This window comes from Ptychodera flava, chromosome 7, assembly GCF_041260155.1.
Source record: "Ptychodera flava strain L36383 chromosome 7, AS_Pfla_20210202, whole genome shotgun sequence".
In the NCBI taxonomy this organism is placed as follows: Eukaryota; Metazoa; Hemichordata; class Enteropneusta; family Ptychoderidae; genus Ptychodera; species Ptychodera flava.
Window position 1 is genome coordinate 5,910,576 of NC_091934.1, and position 27,745 is coordinate 5,938,320.

The window sequence follows — 27,745 nt, forward strand, 5'->3', positions numbered from 1 at the left end:
TTTCATTGCAACCAAAACAACATTTATTTTTTTCTTTAGTAAAAAAAGTAAAAATAATGTAGCAACACACTGTAAACCAGACCAAAACCCTCAAAATGTCACAAGTAACCATTTCTGGATAAGGTGGGTTTTGTGGCAGGTACATCATTAGTATAATAAAATTGGGTCTTAGAACACAACACTGTCAATATTGATGATATCGCTGTCTTTTATCATATTTTTGAGCTATGCATGTCATCTCCAAGCCTTCCTCTTTCCATCTACCAACAGTAACAATTGCGAAGAAAAAAATGCAGAAAGGCCTGCAGTATATTGTCTTTTCAAAGTACAGTACTGTATGCAAAACCTACTAAACTTTCTCATTTTGTTTTTCAATTATAAATCACATACAATAAATCTCATTCTGTCTTCAATTGCATTTACTATCAAACAAAATACTCTGAAGAGAACAAAAGACTATAAACCAAGCATTATACTTGAAGACAAAAACAAATGGAGTATCTATACAGTACAAAAATGTCATATGATACTATTTTTACTATCAAACAAATTACTCTGTACAAAATAAAATACTACAGACCCCAAGCGTTATACTTGGAGACAAAAATAAATTGAGTATCTACACGGTCCCAATATGTTATCTGATGCTGACATACAGTCACAGGTGGACCATTGTCCTCTGGTGAATGAATAGTTGACAGAAAACAGACTGGCTTACTATCCATCCAAGGCAGGGCCAGCCATCGTCAATCACTATATTTCCCTCTGAACATAGGTAAGCATGTCTGGCAGAGCAGAACTAAATTTGACTGTTCCACACATATGTGTCCTGTTGATAAAGGTCTTGCTATCCTCACACTTGTATAAACATTGTCAGTCTGCAGATGATGGCCTAAATTTAGTAAACCCTGCATAAGATCAAACACTCCTTGCCTAGCTTGCTTCGCACTCCTTGCCTTCTGGTTTTAGGTTCTCTTTGCCTGAAACAAAAACAAATACACAATTTTCAAATGTTTTAAAATGTTATGTACTTTGTGCGAATAAGTTTCAGTAAGATAATCCAAGTACAAAGCCATGCCTTTTTCATGATGGCATATTCTATGAATAAGGACAAAACTTGATATGGACTAAGGAATTACTATTACATCTCTCTCTCCTCTCTCTCTCTCTCTCTCTCTCTCTCTCTCTCTCTCTCTCTCTCTCTCTCTCTGTCAGGTAGTGCAAACATGTTGCAGTTACATATTGCAAATACTAAAATATAAGAGTATGTAATACACTCTTGATGGAAATCTGCAAGGTATTAGCACCCAGTTTGTTTCCATAAAATTTATACCACAAAGAATAACTTTGTACAATGCTTTCAAACACTATCTGTATCCTCCTTACATTTGAACAAGTAGCTAAATAATTCACCTTTGGCATTAGTATCCATGAATAAAAAATATTCAAATTAAATTAGATTATGAGGGATATTTATATAAAACTATAATAATACAAAAGACAGACGGTAAGTTTCGCCTGCAATAGGCCTACACATCTACAGTCAGTAGGACACCTACAGTAAACCTAAAAATGCCCTAAATGTCCTATCTTTCATCTGTCATCGTCTGTCTTATCATCTCTGTTGCTGCTCTGTCATTTCCTGGTTGTTTTGAGGTTTGTCATGTTTACTAATAAACATCGAGCTATGCCAAGTGTCATCATCGATACATACATCTAACTGTACATTGCAAGTTGTCAATTATAGAGAGGAACTAGCCTACCTTTTCTTACTCTGCGCTGCCGTGGGGCTGGATTACTTTGAAGGCACGGGTCGGACTTCCAGTTGCTCAACTGGTGGCTGAATTTCTTCACCGTTGGTGTGGTCGTAGGCCGCCATTTTGATCTACTGCGATGTCCCGTTGGTCTTATGTGCAATCTTCACTTTCTGAGCTGCTTTCTACTTGGCTTCGGTCAAAACAATCCCCCAAAACACCCCCGTCTTATAACGGATCAAAGTGTAGCTGTCGTCGGCCGCCATTTTTAAATTCCTGTCAAATTTCGCTAACGATCGCCGCTTAGATATCACAAACTTGACGAAGCTGTTCGTATGTGAAACAGTATGTGGTTGTTTAGAAGGTCGTATTAGGTCCCCCTAGCTTTCTGACTCAGTGTTGTATGGCTGGCATTGCAATTCAGGCCGGGAAAGGAGCTGACGTCAACGTATTGCAAAATCAGGGGTCAAAAGGTCATCTTGCGGCACTTTAGTGCCGAACGGGGTTCTTGTTTTTAAGCTGTGAATTGTGTTATTTTACAGTTTTCTAATGAAAGCCAACATACATATAAATCACAGAAGTTCACAGAGTTCACAGTTCACACTTCGCTTCCCAAATTTTAGACTTACAGTATTCAATTAAATCAAATTATTGTAATCTTCACCCTCTGAATCATTAGTAGTACACTTTTGTTGTCCTCGCCATCGCCATCATCGTTCTCCTTGTCATACGCCTCGCTATCTACGTCATTTTGTGACAAAATAATCATAGGGAGATATTGGCATCTGATCTCATGTAAACCAGATTAGAAGAGAAAAACTTTATCAAGTTCTTTCGAACATGGCTAGAAGGTTCTATGGCGCGCGTTGGATCGAAATGCTTCCATAGAGGTGTCGTAGAATTGTACTGTGAAAATATCTGCACCAGAACATCTTTGCATTGCCGAAGCTTACAGGCACGCTTTCAATTATTGTATTCAGTGAACTTTTTAGATTAATTGATTTAGATTCTTGTCAGACGATTTTTTCAGTCTAGCCTTGTTCAAAAAAGATGATGCTTTCTGGTCATTCGGCGAACACACACACATTGCTGTAATAGATTGTCATCGTCTGCAAAGATGTTGTTCTCTCCATGGTTAATGAGTCATTCGTGACCCTTCCTAGCCAGATGGACTCACTAATAGCATCTTTAAATTTTATTTAAAAGAAATTAAGTCCCTACTTTGCATGTATTCACTTTGCATATGATCCACATCATTTTGGAAACATCTGCACTTCGAACAAGTTTTATGCACATGCAAGGTGCATATTCATTTTTGGCAAATCAATCCAGAAATCTATTTGCTGACAACGACATATAATTAAACACTCAGTGTAGACGTCTCAATAAGGGTAGCTGACGCCGAATACCAAAGTATTGTATGATATTCCTCGCAAATTTCAATATCATTCTAACAAAATATGATCGATAGAAAAGGAAAGTAAGAAAGAAAAGAAGAAATAACATTGAGTTAGTAATGATGCCTCACACCTTTCCAAAATGAAAGCTTTCAAATTTAAATAAAACGAAAAGAAATATTAAATTTGAAATTTCATTTTGCTGTCACGTTAGCGACGACGGCTAAATAGTTCATTCGTATAGTTAGCTGCAAAATCTTTAATTGTTACACATTTAGCCATAGTTCCCAACCTTCTCTCGCGAACTCTCTTCGACCAAGTGCTGTTGTAGTGCCCAATAAATACATAGGCATCTGCAAAGAGAAACGTTATAAAATATCAACTCATTATTCTTTCTCTGAGAAAGAGAATCATTAAAAATGATGATTTAGGACATGGAATATCTGCAATTGCAGATGGCCATATATAAAAATAAATATTCTTAACTAATGTGGAACGTCTCATCAACAAATCGACTTTTATCTGAAGTGCTTGAGCCTTCATTGACTTATTTCGACCGAGAATACTCAGCCGTACTTTTAATGTTATACATTGTGAACTTTGTTATTTATGTCCCTCGCGAGAATAGATGATTGTGACAAGAAAATAAAATTAATAAAAGAGAATATCTCGTTAAAGGCCAAATGTTCCTGAAGAATTATTTTTGTGTTCTATGTGAGTTAACATATTCCTTAAAACCTTTAGGCATAGCATTTCTTTGAAATATACCAATAATCTAAAGCGTACGAGGATCAAAACAACTAATCATGTCATTGTTCTGGTATCGGATTAGTAGATTAAACTTGCAACTGGCATCAAAACTAACGGCCACACTTGAAATAGTATCAAGTTGTTTTCGTCTGATTTTAGTAAAAATCGAAAATAAACTTTCTCTGAACAGATGGCAAAGCGGCCACTTTGATTTGCAGATATCGGTAAATCAGGTATATCGATAGCAATAATTGGAACGTACTGTCTTTCACATATTGATAGGTAACTTAGGCATAGACTCTTTGCTTTTACTTAAACGATCTGTGCATGAAACGGTGGTTCCTAACATGCATAGTTCATATATTAAGTAAGATTATTTATTAATGCAATGCTTTCAATATTATCAATATAAGATTAAGCAAACGTAAACTTACTTGTGCAGATTTCTTGTTCAACAAGAGACCATATGTAAGGATCTGTTTTGGTATATCTGTCACTTGTGATATTTTCAGCAGAAAAGGTGCTTGCGACTCCTAAATTCCTAAGTACTTGCACGAAATTCTACAAAACATAAAGCCACACCGTCCGTTAAAACAATTTGCGATCAAAGTCTAAACATTCGACGCGATAACTCTGAATCAAGACGCTTTGGGTATGCTATGTACAGAAAGGAGAATGTTTATTATTGCACAGAGAAAATGTTGATTTGAAGATGTATTAAATGTTATCGTGTATTAAGAATAAATGTACCGGTGGCAGGGCTCGAATACACTTTTTTCCCAGGTGGTCCACTTGGACTGAAGTTTGTTAGCTCAGTGACAATGGCTGGTAGCCATGCATTTTTAGTCCAGGGATATCTTTTTCGGTAACCAGACGAGAAAAGGCTAGTTTTCGAGATTCTATCCAGGAAGTGAATTTTCTAGTCAGTTGATGTGAATATTGCACACCTTTAATACCTTAGGAAACAGGCAGAATGAATGTTATGCAAATTTTGATAGTCGTCACGACAACGACACGACCTTCTCAGCAAGGAGACATACTTTAACAGGGCTAAAAATACACCATGTGCTTTCTGTACGGACCAAGCATAATTTCTATATCATTGTGATTGATACATTCTGATGAAAATGCGACGAAAATACATTCTCATTGGCCATCATTTCCTGTGCCTGTCATTGAAGAACTGAAGTTCAGATTTAGAAACTTTGTAGCAAAGTTCCATCACACGGTAATCTTCGTCACTTGCATACAAAAGTCATAGTCTGGCCTTTCTGTGTCTACATGGGTTTGACTGCATTTAGCTGGTACCAAAGTGACAGGCCGGACATGTGGTCATGCCAAGTACTGACTGAATTTCAGGCCCCAGACTTTTGTAGTCCGTGTGGGCTACCATTTCATGGATTTTGGTAGTCCCAGAGAAGAGTTGGTAGTCTGTGGACGCGGGACTACCGTGGTAATTAATATCCTTCCCCCTGATTGTGGGAAAAAGCCTATCAAACAATCAATGTAAAAATTACGACATAAAAGCTACATCTTTTGGGATAATTACATGCAGTCAACGGCCACATAATGTTTCAATGGCAATTCAGTGGGTAAATAAAGTGGAAATTACATTAAATACTTTATAAACATATATTAAGTAAACCTGAAGGTTATAAAAATGATATGCGACTGCAATTACAGACTTAACACAACTTCGTCAAACTTATGAAAAAGCAAAACGCATTGTTATTAATAAACGGGAGCTTAATTGAAAACGATTCAATCAAAAATATTGGGGAAAAGAAATCCTTTGAAACATTTGAAATAATGCCTTCTATTAAAGAATGCTTTTAAGCATATTTTAGAATGTATTGGATTGAAAAGACTACCATAAACGTTATTTCAATGTTTTGCCTGTAAAACGGAAAACATAAAATTGCGTTTATCTAAAATAAAATGAACCTTGTATATCGAAGGTTAGTGATATATATTAAATGCGCCTCGCGACAGATATTTGGAATATTAAACTTTACAATGCTTTATTTAAGAGTGCTAAACTTGCTGTGCTGTAATATTTAAAAAACGCGGGAGATCTAGATCTGCATTTCGCAACTACAGTGTCGGTGTTATCTGAAGTTTCGAAAATGTTGTATTCAATTTGAAAATATATCTGTATAATAATAATTTATTGTATGAATCGGGTTTCAGATAGACATGGTTTGAAATATGTCTCATTCGCATTCAAAAAAGACTTTCCATACGGTTGATCATAATCTCTTGTTACATAAATTGAAATCAAGATGTTTCAATGACAATTTACAGCTGTTGATTGGTACAATATCTGGCTTACAGGTGTTTACTGTAAATGGGCATACTTATCCGTTAAATCGAATTAATTTTGGTGTCCCACAAGGACCGATATGTGGTCCCCTGCTATTTTTAATTTAGCTTTTAATTGACATCTTTCAATGTATGGTCATGATTCTTCATTACTCGTCTCCTGAAACAATTTTGCGACGAATTAAGGATAGTTTGAGCCTAGCTTTGAATGAAAGGTTAGACGAATGGCTGATTGGCTATAGATTACATTTTAATCTTTTTAAACCAAGGTGAGTCTTATGGCTTTAGCCATAAATTTCACAACTTTTCCAATCTAATCTTCACCTGTAATCATAGCATTGTTGCCATTGACATTGTCAGCTATCTAGGGGCTTGTTCAGACTGAATTTTGAAGGGCAACAATGCAACCAGACGCGTTATGGAGAAAAGTGATTCTAGGCTCAAACTCATACTACACTTTAAGTAATTGGATTTACGACTATATGCATGCGCATTCTCCTATTCAGGGCTTAAGGCAACAACTTAATGTCGCGTTGGAATAACACAAAACAAAATTATCAGATCTATTTTGGACCTATTTCCCTGCACACACATTGATTCCACTCATTTTAAGAAATTAGGCTAGCTTCCAGTTAAACAAAAGGTTGCATAATTATGTTAAACTAAACTTGATGCAAAAGAACTTTTATACCCAAGAAGCGTCTTATTTGTCTTCAATTGTACCAATTAGACAAAACATTTATATTGTTATTAGTAAAATTCCTTTAAATCGCAACATACATATAAGTCTCAGTGCACTGTGCAGAACACTCAAAAGAATATGTAACATTTACAAAACAATTGCAAGCAGCAAGGATAAAACACACCACACGATAAGTCCTGCGGTGAAGAAAAGGTACCACCAAAAATAAATCACTTAAAATTCATGTTAAGGAGATAGGTTTCACACCGCGTTGCAGTACGAATCTCTACAGACAACATATTCCACAAAGATGACGCGCACATTGAAGAGCCTGTCTGGCTGTATGTCTTACCGAATTTACCATGAGGTGGAAGCAGATGTAACTTGATCTCTTGTAAGAACGTACCATAATATCAGCTAGCGTTCTACCCACTGCACAGCCGCAAAGCCTCTTAGTAATTTAAAAGTAATTACTAATTTACTTAAACGTAAAGTAGCGTAATATTACACTTAATACGTACTTAACCAAGAGCATGTAAATCAACTAGTACAGGTTTGATACGGTCAATTTTGCGATTACGGCTAACTAAACGGCCGGCGGCATTTTGAAGCTGATCTTTGCTTATTCCGCACAAGAGTCTATTGCAATAATCTAACTTGGATTTTTACAAAATGCTCGAATGAATGTCTCAGTAGTGTCCTAATCGATATAATGTCCAAAATCATAAATATAACACTCTGCGTGATTTCTTGCGGTTTATATACTATCTGGAGCTAAAGTCTCTCAGAAATGGTTTCATTTTATCACAACTATCGAGTGATTTACCATGTAGCATCATGAATGTTGTCTCGAATTAAGCTTTTCTACAAAATGTAAAGAGCTATAAGAGTTTTCATGTCACAAGATCCAACAGTTAAATCGGTCAATTGTTTCGCGTTTTGGTGTTTTTACTTTGCTTATCAATCTACATTAAGGGATGAAAAAAACTGGGTCAGCAGAAGGGTATTTCGAGAACTTACCGTTGAGATAGGTGGACTAGCGACGTACACTTGTGTTAAATTGTTTGTGTTCATGAAATTCTTAATAGATTTAGCAATATTGCCTGTGAGATTCATCATTAATCCAAGGTTCCGCCTGTAGTATTCACATCTTTCATTATCACCATTGTCGGTATGTTCGCAAAATGCTTTGTATCTGCAAAAAAAAAGTTAGTCAAACAAAATCAAATATGCTTTGTGCAATGAATACAAAAATGGTCCATTTTCTTTATGATGCAGTAGCATTGCGATTAAATCACCGTGATTTCAGCTTTAAAATATATTCCACAAACCTAAAGTACTTGAGATTGTTACTAATGACATGTTAGTAATTCAAGTTAAAGGGGCAATAGTAGTTATGGCTGTTGGATAGTCCGCACACCTCGCAAAATGCGAGAGTTCAAAGTCTCGCGAGACTTGTGGACTATAAATTTGGGAGTTGGTCCATGCATAGATGGGCCCCCCAGGAACCTCCTGAACCCCAAGGACCCCCTGGCTCAGTGAGAATATACAACGTCAACGCACCCCACTCTGATTGGTTTATGCAAATGAGGCAAGACTATAAGTAGCAGGGCAATGCCAGGGCCACTGTCGCATTTCTGTGTGTCAGCCTCGGTGACGCAGCACTGATCACTGTTGGATCCATTCTCTGTTGGTGGGGCTCCTCCGTCAACCTTACCATGGATGATAAGGAGTGGGACGATTTGTGTTTGACCAATTCTGAGTTGGATGAGGTGTTTGGATGGGCTGACCAGTACTATGGTTATACCGTAAGTGATACATTTTTTTTTTTTTTTAAATTTTTTTTCTAAATTTTCTTACCGTCCATCATATGTATGTATATCTCATATCGTTTCTGAGTGTTGTTTTTTTTTACCTCTACAGAATGCGTCGACTTTGCAGCCATGCTATGGTACAGCCAATGGTCAACCCCTGTATGCTACACAGAATGACGATCTTAATGTGAGTACCTTTATATTGATTTGAAGCAAGTACGTGTCCCCCCCCCCCCCCCCCCCCCCCCGTACCCCACCCGTTTCAAAAACAAGTTAGCGATAGTCCCCCGAGAGGGGAAAAAATGACATTCTCAGTTGCTCAGAGGTTAGATAGCACGTACACAGCTCATGACATGTCTGGTGCATGCACTCTCTGACTGTGCCTGTCTGTCACAGTTCACGCCGATGACCTGTTTGTGTTACTTGCTACGTGATCACAACAGTCCAAGATTTCCTATGCTTAGTGTCAGGCAGGTCTGACCTATTGGAGTAATTAGGTCATGTACTTGGGTCGTGATCAAAAGATGTTGAAACAGTGTATCAAATTTTGATTGACAGTCTCAGATTGCTGCGTGAGTCAAATGGATTTTTTTTTTTTACCTTTTGCTATAAATAACCGGCGACCGGCCGGCCGCAGGGCAGTAGAATGTATGCAAAAAAAAAAAACCAACAACAACAATAAAACACTCAAAGTGAGTTTGAAAGCCGTAGGCAGTTGTAAAAAATAAAATCATCACTTCTCGGGGAATGTACGTCTTTATGTGTGTTTTTATTTCCCTTTCTCTGCAGAATGAGTCGACTTTGCAGCTCCCCCGAGAAACCACTCCCGTTCAATGCGAACGGACATGGACACAACCGGTATCAGTACCGCGAAATTGTGATCCTGATCCTGTAAGTAATAAGTTATGATTTAATATTTGTCATTGGCTCTGTGATATTTTCTTCCACTTGAAAAAAAAAATATATTGTTCATTGGAGAGGGAAAACAGGAATCGAAGTCAACATTACCGATGTTGGAATTTCTCCGCAGTAACTAATTTCGAAACATGTAAACAATACGTGACATGCCTGCAAGGTGCATGCACTCTCTGCCGGTGCTAGTTTGTGTCATTAGCTTGGTGCGTGATCAATGCAATCGACGGACAATGTAACAATTCTTTTTTGATTGACAGTCAGAGCTTGTGCTGGGTGAAAATGTTTGCGGCGCCCTTTGTTGTATAGTCTGCTAACTGCTCTCCGCCACCGCACCCTAACCGAGCAGCAAAAAAAAAAAAACGGATGTAAAAAAAAAAAAGAAAAAAAGGTCAAAGTGAACTTTGAAACCTAAAATTGAAAACCTGACCGAAATCAATGTTCCCTCCCCCCCCCCCCCCGCGGATAAGTGTGTTTTACATATTTTTGTGTTCTTTTCTCTGCAGGATGGGCTGACTTCACAGCTCCACAGAGCAACTCAATATCGGCAACCCATGTCTCATCGGCCGTACGGGAACTGTGATGTGAGTAATATTTATGATGTACTATTTGTCATGAGACTTATGATGTACTATTTGGCTGAGATTTCCCCCGTTCAAAAAGGAAAAAAAAATTAGTTGTTCACTAAAGAGACAAAGAATGAAATTTAAAAATCGCTGAGGCCACTAGCCATTGCCTTGCTCAGAACATGTAAACAATAGGTGACTTGCAAGGGCATGCACTTTCTGGCCGTGTGCGTGATCAATGCAGTCGACTGAATAAGGTCAACGATCTTTCCTTTCTACTCGCCACAACCTTTTGCAGTAATTGGGTCATGTTCTTCAGTCGTGCACCCGTAATCAAAAGGTATAGGAACATTGTAGCATTTTGATTTGATTGACAGTCAGGGTCAGAGGTCGTGTGCGTGAAAAGGAAAATTCCACCTATTGTTCTACTGCCAACTGCACAAGCAAGCTGTCTGCTGGTTCGTCGGCTTGAGTCTGACCTGAGAGCTGACAAATCTAGGGAAACCCCCTCGCATGTAAACAAACAATCAAACTAAATGAAAAGATTGGCGTGAGATATAAACCAGCAATTTACGGAAGGGGAAAATGATTGCTTTATGCGCTGTGGAGAAAGGGAGGTTTAATCGACAAACTGAATGCATTTTAAAGAAAGAAAAAAAAAAAAAACACAGTGTGTATTATTTGGCGATTTATTTTGTGCATTTGAAGGGGTCATGTAAATGCAATCGTGATATCCGGCCATATTGTACTGAGGAGGTTTATAGCTTTGTGACATTATTTTTTTTTTGTTGATTTGTGCAATCAAAGTATAGCCTCTACCACTATAAAATTTTAATGAATTTGCATTCACTTCTGAATCAGTAAAGTAAATGATGCATCGATGCAGGACTTTGCAAAATTGACAAACACAGATTTACAATTTCTTCAGTCTGTGAGCTACTGTGCTGAATATGAAGATATACAGATTTATATAGGCAGTGCACAGTATACATGAGTGTATAGTGCCAACAGTTCTGGCCAGTATTTTGTGTTGAACTCAGCTTGTATATTTAGTGTTTTATGAAACACAACACAACCCCCCCCCCCTCCCGCCCCTTTGAATGGAATATTTTTTTTTATATTTTCCCAAACTTTTCTCTGTGTTAAAAATAAGAATATGGGTTGTTTTACTGTTTAAATATTTATTTGTTGATTTTATTCTTATCAGGACAACACTGCCTCTGAGAGTGATCATGATGATGAAGGAAGGGACAAAGATCATCATAATGAATTAATTATGTAAGTGTACAATATTTCCACATTGTTTAGGTAATACATAGCAAATACTCAGTTAACTTCATCATATATGATAAGAGGTCAACATATATTTGTCTTTGACACAAAAAAGTAAAAGCAAGCACACACATATATTTTGATTTATCATGATGACATTTATTTTTTTCTAGGTTATGATTAGTATTATTTTCATTATGGTATTTCTGTGGGAGTAAATGAAGCAATTTTTTTTTTGTCCCTTCATTTTAGGCAAAGAGCACAGCAACCAAAGAAGCAATATATCAGGCTGAGAAAAAATGTAATGATGGTGAAGAGTACATGGGATTTTCCTTGGGGTGAAGAAATTGGGGATAGTGAAGAAAACAGCCACAGCAATGTGAACTCAGATCCGTCACGCGGTAGTAGTAGTAGTAGTAGTAGTAGTAGTAGTAGTAGTAGTAGTAGTAGTAGTAGTAGTAGTAGTAGTAGTAGTAGTAGTGAAGAAAACAGCTGTAGCAATTTAAACTCAGATTCTTCACACGATAGTAGTAGTAGTAGTAGTAGTAGTAGTAGTAGTAGTAGTAGTTATGACAGTAATTATTTAGGCACTCAAAGTTTCAATGACAAATTACAAACTCTAATCAATCAATATACTCCCCATTCCCCCTTAAATACTGATGATAGTGAAAATTCAAAGGATTCTCCCACCCCCATGAATACCCAAGAATTCAATGCAAAATGGCAGATTCTTATTGCAAATAGCCGTTGCCCTTCTTCCTCTCAAAGTTCCACCACCACTACATCATCATCATCATCTCCATCACATCCAATAAGTCAAATTGGTCAGGGTCAACAGATGACATGCCACCAGATGACTCGCCAGCAGATGAAGACGTGGGGCTGAGTACTATCAAATCACTCGCGTCCGAGAACGTCAAGTACAAAAATTCAATGCTTTAGCGCATGATTATGAAATCAAATTCAATGATATTAAACCAGTTCGTGGTTTCATACAAGTCATGTCAGTACTACAAGACGTCTTTCGAAGCATCCTCGACAGGCTGACTAATGGTATCCCTGAAAGAGACCGTGTGCGAATTACTCTGGAAAGTCCATCACTTCCCTATCAAATTTGGTTACCTTTCTCACCTGTGCAAGAGCTTACAGTCGACAGGGTATTGGGTGAAATTGAACGGGTGCTGCAATCATACGAAGAGTTCACTCTTGATGAAAACATCTACATCAACTTCATTCATGTACACATGCCTCAGGGGGCAGGAAAGGATTGGAGAAGGAGACCTGTCAACATTGCCCGTCGACTCCGATTGATGAGGAGTGTCATCCGCATCGCTAACAACGATGAACTGTGCTGTGCAAGGGCAATAGTGACGGCAATTGCTCACATCAATCGCAACAGTGATCCTGAATGGGACTCAGTACGAAGGGGACGGCAGGCACAGACAAGACGTGCAGCTGAACTCATCACTCAGGCAGGTATTCCACCAGGGCCATGTGGAAATGAAGAACTCGACAAGTTGCAAGCTGCCGTACCATTATACAGGATCCATGTCATTTCTGATGAGAAATCTGGTACACTTATTTATCAGGGACGTGACACTGCAGAACACAACATATACTTGTACCATCATGACAACCACTATGATGTGGTGACGTCGATGCCTGCATTTTTGAAGAAAGCCTACTATTGTCACAACTGCAACACAGCATACGAACACAAGCATGAACATGTTTGTGAAGTTTTCTGCAAATATTGCCGTACTCCCTCCATCTGTCCGCCTGCTGATGATAAAATCTACTGTAAAGACTGTCATCGTTACTTTCTTGGTCAACAGTGTTTCAACAATCACAATGCAACAAGTGGTCATGCTGTAAACACTGTATGTCAGGTCATCCGTCGTTGCAAGTTGTGTGGCGTAACCATCAAATTGGGAAAAGAGAAGTAAAAAGAAGAAACATCGTTGTGGTGAGAAATACTGCAGAGTCTGCAAACAATACGAAGACAGTGACCACTTGTGTTTTATCCAGCCTATTGGCAAGAAAAAGAAGAAGAGGACCGGCACAGTAGATAACAGTGATGATCAGGGTGATGTGTTTGACTTCGAAGTCCAAGAAGATGATGAAGAAGATAGTGAAGAAGAAATGAAGTATTATTTCTTCGACTTTGAATGTACCCAAGATGGTGGAGTCCATGTCCCGAATTTTTGCATCGTCCAGTCTGAGTCTTGCTCAGAGCAAGTTTTCCATGGTCCTAACACTAAACAAGAATTCTGTGATTGGGCACTTTCTGAAGAAAACTCCCCCGGCACTTTCATAGCACACAATCTTCAAGGATACGATGGTCAGTTCATTTTGCAGTACTGCCATGAGAATAATGTTCAACCTGAAGTCATTATCAATGGAACCAAAATCATCCGCATTTTCATCCCCAGTTTAAACATTAAATTCATCGACTCCTACAATTTCTTCCCTGTGGCTTTAGCTCAACTTCCCGACATGTTTTATCTGGCTGAACCGCACAAAGGTTACTTTCCCCATTTCTTCAACACAGCGGAGAATCAAGAATACATCGGTCCTCTCCCAGATGCACAATACTATGGTCCTGATGGTATGAAACAACATCAGAGAGAAAAATTCCTGAGATGGTACGAAGAAGAGCGATCGAAAAACCATCCTTTCAACCTGAAACAAGAACTTGAGAACTACTGTAGAAGCGATGTAGACATCTTAAGGAGGAGTTGTTTGAAATTTCAAGATATGTTCAAACAACAGAATGGTGTGGATCCATTCAGGGATTGTGTCACCATCGCATCAGCCTGCAATGTGTGTTCTACGCAGGAATTTTCTCAAGAAAGATACCATCGGGATCATTCCAGATCACGGCTACATCCACCGACGAAATCAATCTGTCATTGCGCTGCAGTGGTTGGAGTGGCTTGCATATAAGAAGAATGTCAACATTCAACATGTATACAACGGGGGTGAGAAGAAAATTGATCGATATTGGCTAGATGGGTATGATGAAGCAAACAACACTGCTTATGAGATGCACGGTTGCTACTACCATGGTTGTCCGCGATGTTACGAAGACGATGATATCGTCAACACCAAACTAGAGAAGACCATGGGTGATCTCTACCAATGTACCCTCGACAAGATGCGATTTCTACGCACCAATGGCTTCAATGTGATCGAAATGTGGGAATGTGACTTTAAGAGAGATATTCACGAAAACCAAGACCTGCAAGAATTCATCAAGTCACTCGATCTACAGGAGCCTCTTTATCCACGGGATGCCTTCTATGGTGGTAGAAACCAATGCAACGAGACTTTACCATGAGTGTGAGGGTAACGAAGAGATTCACTATGTCGATTTCACAAGCCTCTACCCTTATGTCAACAAGTACTGTAAGTATCCCATCAAGCATCCGGAAGTCCGCACCAAGAACATCATACTGCCTGTTCAGTGGTACTTTGGTGTTGCCAAATGTCGAGTGTTGCCACCACGGCAACTTTACTTTCCTGTTCTGCCCCTCAGAGTGGATAAGAAACTGATGTTTCCCCTATGCAGAAGCTGTGCGGATACCAAACAGCAGGCACCGTGTGAACATAGCGATGACCAACGATCCTTTGTGGGAACTTGGACAACACCAGAGTTAGCAAAAGCTGTGGAGAAGGGGTACAAAGTCGTCAAAGTGTTTGAGGTGTGGCACTACCGTGAAAGTGAAGAGTACAACAGAGAGTCACAAACAGGTGGGCTCTTCACCGATTACATCAATACCTTCTTTAAGTTGAAACAAGAGAGCAGTGGTTGGCCTTCATGGTGTCAGACGGAAGATGACCAAGACCGATACATCCGTGAGTACCATGAGAGAGAAGGTATCCTACTTGACAAGACTAAGATTCATCGAAATCCAGGTCAGCGAGCATTGGCAAAACTGATGCTGAATTCCATGTGGGGCAAGTTTGCTCAACGTAACAACTTTCCACAGCTTCAGTACATCCAAGAACCTGCAGAACTCTTCCGGTTACTCACAAGTGAGCAACACACCGTCAACAACTTGTCTTTTGTCAACGATAACATGGTCGCTGTACAACATTCACTTCGGGATGAATTTGTCGAAGGTGCCGTTAATACAAATGTTGTCATCGCAGCATTCACCACAGCCTATGCCCGCCTGAAGTTGTATGATCTTCTTGAAGCCATTGGTGAGCGTGTCTTGTACTTTGATACCGATTCTGTCATCTTTGTCAGCAAGTCAGACATGTATGAACCACCTCTGGGTGACTACTTAGGTGATCTCACCAGCGAACTTGAACCTCCAGGCAATTACATTACCAAGTTTGTGTCCGGTGGAGCCAAAAACTATGCTTCTGTCTAGCACAGACCCGACAGGAAGGAAACCGCACTCTTTGTAAAGTCAGAGGGATCACCTTGAATTACCGCAACAGTTTAAACATCAACTTTGATGCCATCACTCGTCTGGTCACCACTTGCCCATCATCAACCATCACCGTTAATGACCCCGCCAAAATCCGACGTGTTGGATGTGATGTTGTCACAAAAAGTGAAAGTAAAAAATATGCCCTAGTTTATGATAAGAGAGCATTGATTGAAAATTACAAAACCCTTCCCTATGGGTATTAAAACTGTACTTTGTCCATGAAACACTCCTCCCCCCACCAAAAAAAAATTGAGAAACATCAATTGAGGGATGCCAACAAATGTTTGGCAAATGCTTTTCTTCATATTTTCCTCTCCCACCCCCTCTTTGTCAATCAAGCAGTTTCCAATACTTTGTAAGAAAGAAAAAAAAGGCATGGTAATTATAATTGTAATTCAATAGGCTTTGTTGATAATATCATTCAAAGAAAAAAAAACAAATTCAAGTTATCAAGTTGTATGTTAATAATTTTGGTGAAGCTGTTTTCACAATTTAATTGGATAAATTGCAAAAACAAAATTGAAATCTTCCTGATCAGTTTTGTGGCAATGGTTATCTGATTATTCTATCTGTTAGAGTTGTATAATTCATTCACTTTCAAAGTCTTGGAATGTATGTATTTGATATTTGGAGAATTTGCAAATGCATGAAAAGAGACAAGAAGTTACATTTTTTTCCCCCTTTAAATTTTAAATATTAAAGACGACAGACCAACAGTTTGTTCAATTTTTTTTCTTTCAACAGAATTATCTGTAGATTTCAATTTTCATCTTTCAAAGTCTTTTTTGTATGTTGTATGTCAACAAACAAACAAAAAAAAGTATGGTTAAACTTTTTTTTTTGTCAAGGAATGTAATAAACGCAAATCAACTTTGTTAATTTAAACAAATTCAGAGGCTGGTTTGAATTCATTTGTTGATGTTTGTGTATAAACATTAGCTGAATGCGTAAACATGTATGTATGTTTGTATGTGTGTGTGTCGTCTCTTCACAAGACTTCACCCAAAGGCCAAAAAGTAGGCCCGACTGCCCCGAGGGCCAGCGAAGAAGATTGCTCTTGGTCAATGAGTTACATCACACTTCATTTGGGTATAACACCCCCCCCCTACAAACACTTTGAGGCCCTCTTGCCCCTCGGGCCTTTTTTTGCCCTCCCTCTGTCAAGAAATGAGAACATCCTTAAGCTTTCCTGTATATGTTTGTACTATTTCAGCCTAACACTCATTTGGCGTGATGGGTCTCATTCTGCAAACACTCTTGAAGCTGATCGTCAATAATCGAGATTTCTCCAATCCTATGTTCTTCCTGTATTTGTGTGTGCTGCCATACATCATCTATGATAAACTTTTCAAAAGGAAGCCAGTCTCATGTTATGAAAGCATTGATCTGAATGGAGAGATTGACTGAAAGGAAATCAACCAAAAAGTCCCATCACAGTGAAGATCAAGTTGGTCAACTTGGTATACCATGCCACGAATGCGAAAGAACTGTCCTTACCCTGGTTGTCATGCAAAACATCTCGTAAGACTGGCAAATCATCTCACACAAGTGCATAATATTGAAGATAAAGTTGAAAGACACAGATTTTTAAAACTGGCCAGACAATCTGACACTCATCAACTGATGTGCCAGTTGATACGAATTGTTCGTCTACTGTCTGAACAACATCAATCAAGTCAATCATGGATGCAAGACTACAACATCCGTTCACTGCTCTCATATGTGGACCCACACAGTCTGGCAAAACCGAATTCGTCAAACGATTGCTGAAGGAACGGGAAACTATGATTTTTCCATCTCCTGAGCGTATTGTCTGGTGCTATGGAGAATACCAACCTGCCTATACGGAACTGGCTGCCAATATCCCTAGCATTCATTTTGTTGAAGGCATTCCTGAAGAGTTGGATAGTACGTTTTCCCCTCACCAATCCAACTTATTGATTATTGATGATCTGATGTCAGAAACTGGAAATGACAAGAGAATTACCAATCTGTTCACCAAAGGTTCTCATCATCGTAATCTCTCTGTCATGCTATCTTACAAATCTGTTTTCAATCTCAAGGCAGAGAGACTCGAACCATGAGTCTGAATTCACATTATCTGGTCTTGTTTAAAAATCCAAGAGACGGATCACAGATCACTCACTTAGCCAAACAGATGTACCCAGGACACACCCGTTTCATCCAAGAAGCTTTCACCGATGCCTCCCATGAGCCCTCTGGCTATCTTCTCATTGACCTGAAACCTGACACACAGGAAGTCCTCCATCTGCGCAAGAACATCTTTCCAGGAGATACTTCCTTTGTTCATGTCAGGAAAACATAAAATAGACATGATGAGATGAAATGCAATCATTTCATCATGTCTAAGTGAATGAGAAAACATGCTCATTTTCTCTCTGTTTTAACCAGGGGCAATCCAAAGCAACAGAGGGGGATCATCGAGGGAGCCAGTAACGATTTAATCCATTGCCTCTGTGAATGTTGCCTGAACATTCTTCGGGGGAGTGTTCCACTGTCATCTGCTCGAAAGAAGAAATTGAGCAAATACAAACATCATCTTCGCACACTGTCAAATAAAAAGGTTTCTACATCAAAGAAGAAGAAGATACTTGTGCAAAAGGGTGGATTTCTCTCAGCTGTCCTATGGCCTGTGCTGTCTGTGTTGGGAAGTCTCCTCTTTAAGTGAATTGTCACCATGCCCATGGAACATGCCAAGAAGATGGCACTTGTGCCACAGGAATTACTAGATACCATACAACTACAGCAGAATCAAACAACAAACCCTGTGACGAAGATGCTGTCCTCTCTGGATAGGGAGATGCAACAAATCTTGGAAAGAACAGACATCACCGATGATGAAAAGGCAAAACTGTACCAACAGACTCTTCAGCAGTACAGGGCTTACATTGATAAAAGGAAGGAACCTGTTAAAATCAGCATCCTCCCCTCTGAAACTTCAACAGGTACCACTACCGCTGTGTCTTCTTCAGGGTCTCCCTTAGATAAGAGCACAGAAGAGGAAGGCATAGACAAGCCAAAGCCCTCGGATAGTGTGGAGCAGGATGTGATGGAAAGTGTGCCAAAATCCCTCCGACGAAAAGCACACTTGCTCCTTCAGAAAGTGAAACAGCATGATTCCGTGGATTGGAATGAGAAAGGGGAATTAACGTACGATGGTAATCCCTTACCTGGAACTCATATGGTAGACCTCATCAACGACACTTTACGTCGGAGGAAAACTTTCACTCCTAGAGGGTGGCAACAATTTGCCCGAGTGCTGTCTGACATGAATGTACCACAAGATCTGATTGGCAACAAGGAAAGATGGAACTGGATTCAGTCTCAGCAAAAATCAAAAGGATTGTTTCAGCCAAGAGGTGATGATGAAGAAGGTGATCATGGAGTGTTTGCTGGACAATCATCCGCTAAAAAGAAAAAGATAAGGAAGGAGATACGTCCTGTCACTTCAACCGCTGCAAGACCACGACATCGATCATCCATGACAGGGAATTGGCTCAACTTTTAAAACATCACTCGACAATTTGATGATAGTCATTCCAAAGGAGACATTTGTCATGGAGTGTTGTCCACCTTCTCTATCCCTTGGCGATGTCCTCAAACGGGTGAGGTGCCTCTGTGCTTGCTGTTCTGGATCTATAGTCATCAAACATGAAACCTGTGACCAAATTGACGGACTTGGATCAGCACCTCAGCCAGGTGTATTACGATCCAAGTCATTCCGCAAGTTTTGGAGGAATCGATGCTGTTTACCGTGCTGCAAAAGAGAAGGGAATAAAGACCACCCGTCAGAAAGTGAGAGAATGGATGCAACATCAGGACACTTACACATTACACAAACCAGTGAGGTGGAAGTTTCCAAGGGCTAGAGTAATTGTCGGTGGAATGGATCAACAGTGGCAAGCTGATCTTGCTGATGTCAGTTCACTAGCAAAATACAATTCAGGGTTCCGATACATCCTCACCTGCATTGACATTTTGTCCAAGTATGCCTGGGCCATTCCCTTGAAAGACAAACGAGGGGCCACTTTGGTGGCAGCGTTTGAACAGATTTTGAAGACTGGACGAAAACCAGAAAAACTGCAAACGGATCAAGGCAAAGAATTCGTGAACCACCTATTTCAGAAATATCTGAAGAGTGAAGACATTCAATTTTTCACCACCGGAAATGAAACGAAAGCTTCTGTGGTTGAGCGTTTCAATCGTACGCTGAAAACTAAAATGTGGAAGTACTTTACCAGAAACAACACCCTAAGCTACCTATCGGCGCTTCCTCAGCTAATGCAATCTTACAACAACACTTGGCATCGCAGCATCAAGAGAAAACCAGCATCTGTCAACAAGACCAATGAAAACGAGGTGTTGGATACTCTGTACAGTGACACTGAACAGACAAAGATGAAATTTAAATTCAGTGTGGGAGAACAAGTGAGAATCAGCAAAACTAAACGTATGTTCAAGAAAGGTTATCTGCCAAATTGGACAGAAGAAATCTTCACTGTGTCGAGAAGGATCTCCAGTCGACCACCTCTTTACAAGCTGAAAGATTTTGATGAGGAGGAATTAGAAGGTACTTTCTATGAACAAGAACTACAAAAAGTTGTCAAGAAAGAGGACGATGTCTTCAGAGTGGAAAAAATACTCGAAACAAGAAAGAGAAAGGGCAAGACTGAATATCTGGTCAAGTGGTATGGTTGGCCATCCAAATTCAATAGTTGGGTCAGGGATCTGACAAAACTATAAAAGGGGTGACTCTGTCTGGACAGTCACAGTCTGACCCCACTTTCATCATGGCTGAACATCCGTTTTTCATGACGCTACCGAGCAATGCATCGATGGATGTTTTCCCAGACAATGCAGTGACAGGCTACACTGTGAAATTACCCAAACACATTTCTCTGCGGGCAACTGGGAAGTGGCCTTGATGGACATACACTACCCTTTCTCTTGGTACAATGTGGTCGAGGGCAGAAACTTATTGGCGTACGAAATTCAAGATCATAGAAAAACACTTGTCAAAATACCTGCAGGTTATTACGATGATTTTGGAAGTATACTGGCCACTCTGAGAGAGCAAGGTTTACCGGACAACGTCCAGCTGACTTTCGACCCGGTGTCAAGAAAAGTAACTGCTGATGTGAGTGACGGTACCAGCCTCTACTTTCTACCAGGTCTGGCTGAAATCATGGGATTTCATCCCAATACCATCTTGAGGCAGAAGAACAATGCACCTTTCATGTTCAGTCTTCGAAACCTCTCTTCTCTGTATGTGTATTGCGACCTAGTGGACGACCAGTTGGTGGGAGATACCTTTGCACCCCTGTTGAGAATAGAAAATGTGGAAGGGATCCATGGACAGATGATCAACCGCACCTTCCACACGCCATACTTTCTTCCCCTGAGAAACCGTGAATTTGATACGGTAGAAGTCTACATAAGAGACGACATGGGTCAGAAAGTGCCATTTCAAGGTGGGAAAGTGATCGTGACACTAGCCTTCAGAAAACGACGCCCTACACTATTGTAACCTGAACCATGCCGTATAGACGTAAAATCTATGAAAGCAACCCGGCCACATACAAGAAGTTTTATTTGGATCAGGTGGGAAATGGAGCATCTTTCCAGGGGGCAGCCGTGCAGAGAGGATATGGCTTGGGCGGTATTTTGGGAGGCCTCTTCCGTGCAGCCACACCACTGCTCAAACAAGGTGCGAAAGTCCTAGGGAGACAGATGCTGAAAACGGGACTGAACATTGCAGGTGATGCACTCAGTGGACGTAACATCAAGCACTCGGCAAAACGACGGTTGGTGGAAGCCGGGAAACAGTTGATGACAGGCAGGGGTTCCAGATACTCAGTTCCCCAAGGCGGCGGTATAAAACGTAAAGCTCCGAAACGAAGAGTCATTTCCTCGAAAGCCAAGCGAAAGAGAAGATCTCCTGACATTTTTGACTAACATGGCATTTCTTCACGAACACTCCTGCGAGTGTACCAAGAGTGAACTTGACTTGTTCACAGTTCCTCCAACGCAGACCAGTGTGGAAGAGGGACAATGGGAAGAAGTGCATCCCCTGACCCACATTGTGGAATCGGGACCCATCGAATTTGTGATTTCGGGTTCAGGGGAAGACTACATCGATCTGTCCTCAACACTCCTTCTGATCAAGGCCAAGATTACAAAAGTTGATGGTACTAACCTTGGTGCAGATGCAGCAGTGGGTCCCGTCAACTTGTGGCTCCATTCACTGTTCAGCCAGGTGGATGTACACCTCAATGGCAAAATGATATCCAACCCTTCCCCTACTTACCCCTACCGAGCCTTGTTGGAGACCTTGTTGAATTATGGTAAGGAGGCCAAAGACACCCATATCGGTTCAGCCCTCTTCTTCAAGGACTATCACTTGAAAATGGATGAAGTGGACCCCACTAAAGAAGGTGGAGAAGTGAACAAGGGACTGAAAAACCGATATGCCTTCACGTTGGCAGTCAAGTTGTTGATATGGTAGGACCCATTCCTTCAGATCTCTTCTTCCAATCCAAATATCTAATGAATGGTGTCGAATTACATTTCAAACTCAATAGAAGCAAGAATGCCTTCTCCCTTGTGAGCTCTGCAGAAAATCCAGGCTTCAAAGCTGTAGTCACCGAAGCCACACTTCTGATCAGGAAAATAAAACTCAGTCCATCGGTACAGCTGGGCCATGCAGAAGCTTTAAAGCAGGGACCATCCAAGTATCCCATACATCGTTGTGTGATGAAGGTTCTGTCTATTCCTGGAGGCACCATGTCCTTCAACAAAGACCACATCTTTCTGGGACAGCTACCTAAACGTGTGGTCTTGGGTCTGGTGGACAACGATGCCTTCAACGGTTCATACAAGAAGAATCCTTTCAACTTCAAACATTACGACATGACGTCGCTGGTCCTTAATGTCAGTGGAAAGCAAGTTCCGAGCAAACCCCTGAAACTGGACTTCACCAAAGCAGGTGGTCAATCATTCATCATGGCCTACTATTCCCTGTTTACCGGGACGAATAAAATAGGCAGGGATGAAGGAATCAACATCAATCGCTATGAATACGACAATGGATACACACTGTTTGCATTTGATCTCACACCGGACTTGTCTGCCGACGGAGGACATTTGAACCTGGTCAAAGAAGGCAACCTGGGCATCGAACTGCAGTTCAGACAAGCCCTGCCAAATACTGTGAATTTACTCGTGTATGGCGAACTGGATAACATCATTGAAATCGACAGAGACCGCAACATCCTCTTTGATTACTGAAGTTGATTCATCGACTCCAGTGAAAGATGGACACGTTAAAGTTGAAAGAAGTCTTGAGTACAGATCGATACACTGCATCATCTTTTGCCGGGGTGAAACCATCAGACCGACTGCCTAAGACCAGACTAAAGTCCTATCCTGCTGCCTTTGTGGCCAATGTGGACCCAAGTACTCAACCAGGGAAACACTGGGTGGCTTTCTACTTTGCCGATAGCAACCGTGGTGAATATTTCGATTCGTACGGACGTCCACCCAACAGGACACCTTTCAAGGCATTCCTCAACAGGAACTCCCTCGACTGGATCTATAACAGACAAGGCTCCAGGGACCTCTTTCTTCAGTGTGTGGACAATACGTCCTTTACTATCTGCTACATCGTTGCCGGGGATGGTCCATGTCGAACATTGTGAAGCAGTTTACTGAGGACTTGACTTTTAATGACTTTCTCGTGAATGATTTCATTGAAAAATTGACTGGTGTTGATTTTGACATTTATGATGTTAACTTTTTACAGACTCGTTTGACTTAGAAGTCATATTCATTACATTGTTACTAGTTCTTGTGTTGGCTTTCCTGTTGGTGTTCAATAAATTTTCAAACTTGTTCAATTGAAAATACCAAGCATCTGCGTCTGATTTTTTTTTTCTCAGAGATGAGGGGCCATAAAGGGGGGAAGGGGGAGGGGGGGGGGCAATTAAACATACTCATTCATCAAAACAATCATACAAAGAGTATAGACAGACAAGTTATAGATTTTCATTTTAAACAATAACAGTAAATTTATTTTCTCAAAGTTAACAAAATTTAACAAGGCAAAAAAAACATGAAACACAACACCTTTTTTTTATTGCAAGTGTCTCTCAGTGTCCTAGGCAAACTTGAAATGTCCGGAAAAAAGTCATTTAGAACGTGAAGGAAATCGAAGAGATTAATTGCTTGCAGAACCAAATTTTGAACAAACTGCGGTAATCATGTCATTGCATAAAACCATTCCGTAAACAGACAGACTGTCCGATAAAGCTTGATAACATCCTTCAGGGTCTTCACTCCAGCGATAGTACAGTAACTCCAAGAGATCATCAAGATCAAGTAATCCGAGTGGAACATTATGATCCAGGGTGATGTAACACAGTTCAGCCATGGCGAGAACAGACTTCTGCACAGCCAGCATGTTGACTCGTTTGGCAGCATCAGTAAAGTATTTGATGATCGCTTCCCGTTGACCTGCAGGGGCATTGCCATAGTACAGGCACTCATGGTCTCTCTGAGATGGGTAATCTTCCTTGCATCCCTGACAGTTTTGATTGATGATGGCATTGACTTCGTCCAGAATGAGCTTGGCGTAGACATATTTGGCCACTCTCCTTGCCACTTGCCTGTCCAAGTCATTTGGCATATCGCTGAAGGAAGGCTCTGAAAAAAGGACGAAAGACGGGTCTGTGAGTTCCAAGTCAATTGCTTGTCAGTGTCTTAGCAGCATCATCAATACTCTGCATGATACATTTCAGCCGATTCCACTGATCCAAATTCAAATTGATTCCCTTCTTTGTTGGTATCAGTTCTCCAGTGTCGGGTTTCTTGAAGAATTCACGTATTCCAACGTACACATTTCCCTTGTACATCTGCACACTCACAATCCGAGCTGACGTCTCTGTGTCACGCAGAAGAAATCTGAATTGTCTCTCACCTGCTTGACTAGTTGCGCCAGGCTTGGAAGGTTGAGGGACCAAAGCAGCAACTGATGACTGACTGGACTGAGTCTGATCAGGCATGGGCACTTCCTGAGTAGGCTCTGGCAAGTCGGGCTCTTCCTTCCAGGAACATCAGCAAACCTCTCATCTTGGTTCAGAGAGGGTTGGCATTGTCCAGACGCTGGTGTTGGTCTTTACATTAAAGTAATACGGACGTTCAGCCTTCACTGAATAACACTTGCGCCATCCCTCTTCCAGTAGTCTTGGTGATAGTATAGGAGTAGCCATAGCTTGAATAGTTGAGCTGTTGTTGTTGTTTGGATGAATGCCTGAGCAGAATTGGCCCTCAGCTGGCCCTCTTGCTACTTATATACTCTTGTTTTGCATATATTAACCAGTTAACCAATCAGAAAAGGGTATGGCCATCCCAATATCCTTTGCGGTATTTAAACGGACCAATGAGGGGGACTCGCTAATTTCATTTTGCATACTAAGGGGTCTTTTCTAAGCATGACAGTTCTCAACTCTCGCACTACACGAGAGGACACAAATCTCGCGAGATGTGTGGACTATACAACAGCCATTACTACTGGCAATCGTCTATGTGAAATTACATGATAGTTAACGTCATGTGCAAAGAGATGGAGATTGGTTTAACGTTTCCTAAGTACATAAAGTAAATCGAAATATACGATTTAAGTTGAGTTTGTAAAATTTCTGAAGGTGTTTAAGTTTGCCCATACCAATTTGACTAAATGGTCTTCGACCATTAAAACGTTTGGCTAGAAATTAGCGTCACGTCTAAAAGTAAGTAGCGAAACCATCATGATTCGCCGCATCTAATTTTAGTTTATGAATGCAGTTTTTGTACCGTTTCAAGGTTATTTTACTGTCTGCACAAACCGCGAAAATGATGTAAAAGTTATCAGAAGAAAATGATGCTCAAGTTATCAAAAGAAAAATTAAATCCCGTTGGACATGTCAACTCTATCGTGTAGCTAAGTATTACATGATTAACTAATTTTATATTTAATTTACAGATTAGCTGGGTCGCGTGAGAGCGAATTGTGCCCTTGGAGCATTAAATAGTCAATTTGTTTACGTAATTCTGCCTTAAGATACTATGTTCCTCGAAAGTATAAGACTTAAACTTTCGCTCACATTTTCCGAAAGGAATCTTTGAATCATTCACATTCAAAATCAAGAATAAAAATCGGGAGGTCACCTTGCCAATTTATGGAACTGGAGAAACAAATTACACAATATTTACTGTAGTATGATATTCAAAATGGCCGTTATCTCGCTGTTAACTCTATGGAGAAAAATAAAATTTCGATTTCAAAAATAAACTAAGGGCACCAAATATCTGTCCCCCAGACGCATTCCATTTTAAATGGAAATTGATTTTCAAATTTAATTTCGTAGTGTCTTCTTTATAGCACGTGAGTTTGCATATTCATATTATACTGTGTTAAATTAGGGGAAATGGTTTATTATTTTTCAATAATCATTGCAGACCATCGAAAGATTAACATTTTCATTTTGCCTCAATTCGTGACAGGGCCAATATTTGTTATCAAACACATTGAATCAAATGCAAATTAATTAGTTGCCTGAATAATAGAATAATACACTTGAACTCACATGAATCCACATGAATACAGACTTGCTGAATACAAAGCAATGGATTCTTGCTGACTCTATTCATCTGCATATGCACTATTCAGCTAAAATACAGGTAATAATCCATGCTGATACAGCATATGTATTATTGGGTTTTCATGCAGTGACACAAGCGTATTCTTGACAAACTCTCCTAAAACCATTTGTCTGATTAGCGAAACACTTGTTGAGTTTAAGAGTATTATCTGACACATATGAACCCATCAGTTTCAAACACAAAGTTTCGTATTCCGCGTAGTTAATTTAAGTTTCTACGAAAGGTAATACGCGCCTCGACATTGAAAGGCTTAAAGTTTAGCTCGAACTTTCCCGAAGGAATCTTTAACTATCATCTTACAAAATCAAGAGTACCAAATAGGGGTCACCATTAAAATTCAGTACCAGCGAAACAATTATCCAAGATTTACCAATATCTGAAATATCTGTCGCCGAGGTGCATTTCACCTTATCTATAAAATTTTCATCACAACAGAGGCATGAGCGATATCAACTTATTTACAATTCTTCAGGCTTGTTCCTCCAATGGATCGCAAGGTATGGTCGTCCCGTCAAGATATTTTTACGAATGCTGTCCGCCGAATGCCGTATACTAAGTGACGGTACCAGATGCTTGTCGACTTTTTCATTAATTGTCGGTATGGAAAGACCTGCAGCCTTGAAGACCCAAACTCCAACACAGTTCATCGAGGACGCTGCTTCAAGCCGTTCTGTAAGTTGATCTTTTGTTGCCGGTAATTGTTCGTACTGTGGTAGTGCTAAATGGAATGCAGAATGATAAAGTCTTGCAGAATTTGAATACGTATTGGTTAAGTGTTTTCGTGCTTTAGGAGATGTTAATAGGGTTTTGACTGTTTGTTGCAATTCGCGTTGAATTCTTCCAGAGATATAATATTAACAATTTTCTTCAACTGGTCGATATCAAATGTCTCTTCTAGTGTCCTTGCGTCTCTCAGCTGTTCGAGTGTTCCGAATATAGGATGTTCATAAAACAGAATTGCGTTCACCAAAGAACGATTTTGCGCGATAGAGTATTGCAGGGCATGTTTAAAATGACCGTACTGACAGTTTGGTCCACCGCGTCCAATGGGATTGATATACAGCAGGATTCGTGTAGATGAATTTGGATTGACCTACAGACGTAATAAGATG

The 27,745-nt window shown here is 40.1% G+C and overlaps 5 protein-coding genes and 1 long non-coding RNA gene across 6 annotated transcripts; 4 read left to right on the plus strand and 2 right to left on the minus strand.

Annotated features, from left to right (window-relative positions):
- LOC139136642 (uncharacterized) lies at nt 1-2,256 on the minus strand. Its single transcript, XR_011553215.1, has 2 exons — nt 1,764-2,256; nt 1-980 (listed from the first exon to the last, which is right to left on the minus strand). It is a non-coding gene; the product is annotated as an uncharacterized lncRNA (long non-coding RNA).
- Nucleotides 2,257-10,142: 7,886 nt separating this feature from the next.
- On the plus strand, nt 10,143-13,378 carry LOC139136643 (sericin-2-like). The gene is made up of 3 exons (XM_070704413.1): nt 10,143-10,215; nt 11,405-11,475; nt 11,722-13,378. Exons 1-3 carry the CDS (start codon nt 10,186-10,188, stop codon nt 12,353-12,355), a joined length of 735 nt encoding a protein of 244 aa, XP_070560514.1. The 5' UTR covers nt 10,143-10,185; the 3' UTR covers nt 12,356-13,378.
- A 1,384-nt stretch (nt 13,379-14,762) lies between these two features.
- Nucleotides 14,763-15,851, plus strand: LOC139137775 (uncharacterized). The gene has a single exon (XM_070706043.1). It carries the CDS (start codon nt 14,763-14,765, stop codon nt 15,849-15,851), a length of 1,089 nt encoding a protein of 362 aa, XP_070562144.1.
- A 6,040-nt stretch (nt 15,852-21,891) lies between these two features.
- LOC139137776 (uncharacterized protein F54H12.2-like) lies at nt 21,892-22,440 on the plus strand. The gene has a single exon (XM_070706044.1). It carries the CDS (start codon nt 21,892-21,894, stop codon nt 22,438-22,440), a length of 549 nt encoding a protein of 182 aa, XP_070562145.1.
- A 41-nt stretch (nt 22,441-22,481) lies between these two features.
- LOC139137777 (uncharacterized protein F54H12.2-like) lies at nt 22,482-23,222 on the plus strand. Its single transcript, XM_070706045.1, has one exon. It carries the CDS (start codon nt 22,482-22,484, stop codon nt 23,220-23,222), a length of 741 nt encoding a protein of 246 aa, XP_070562146.1.
- Nucleotides 23,223-24,673: 1,451 nt separating this feature from the next.
- On the minus strand, nt 24,674-24,994 carry LOC139137778 (activated RNA polymerase II transcriptional coactivator p15-like). The gene has a single exon (XM_070706046.1). It carries the CDS (start codon nt 24,992-24,994, stop codon nt 24,674-24,676), a length of 321 nt encoding a protein of 106 aa, XP_070562147.1.
- Between the last annotated feature and the right edge of the window lie 2,751 nt (nt 24,995-27,745).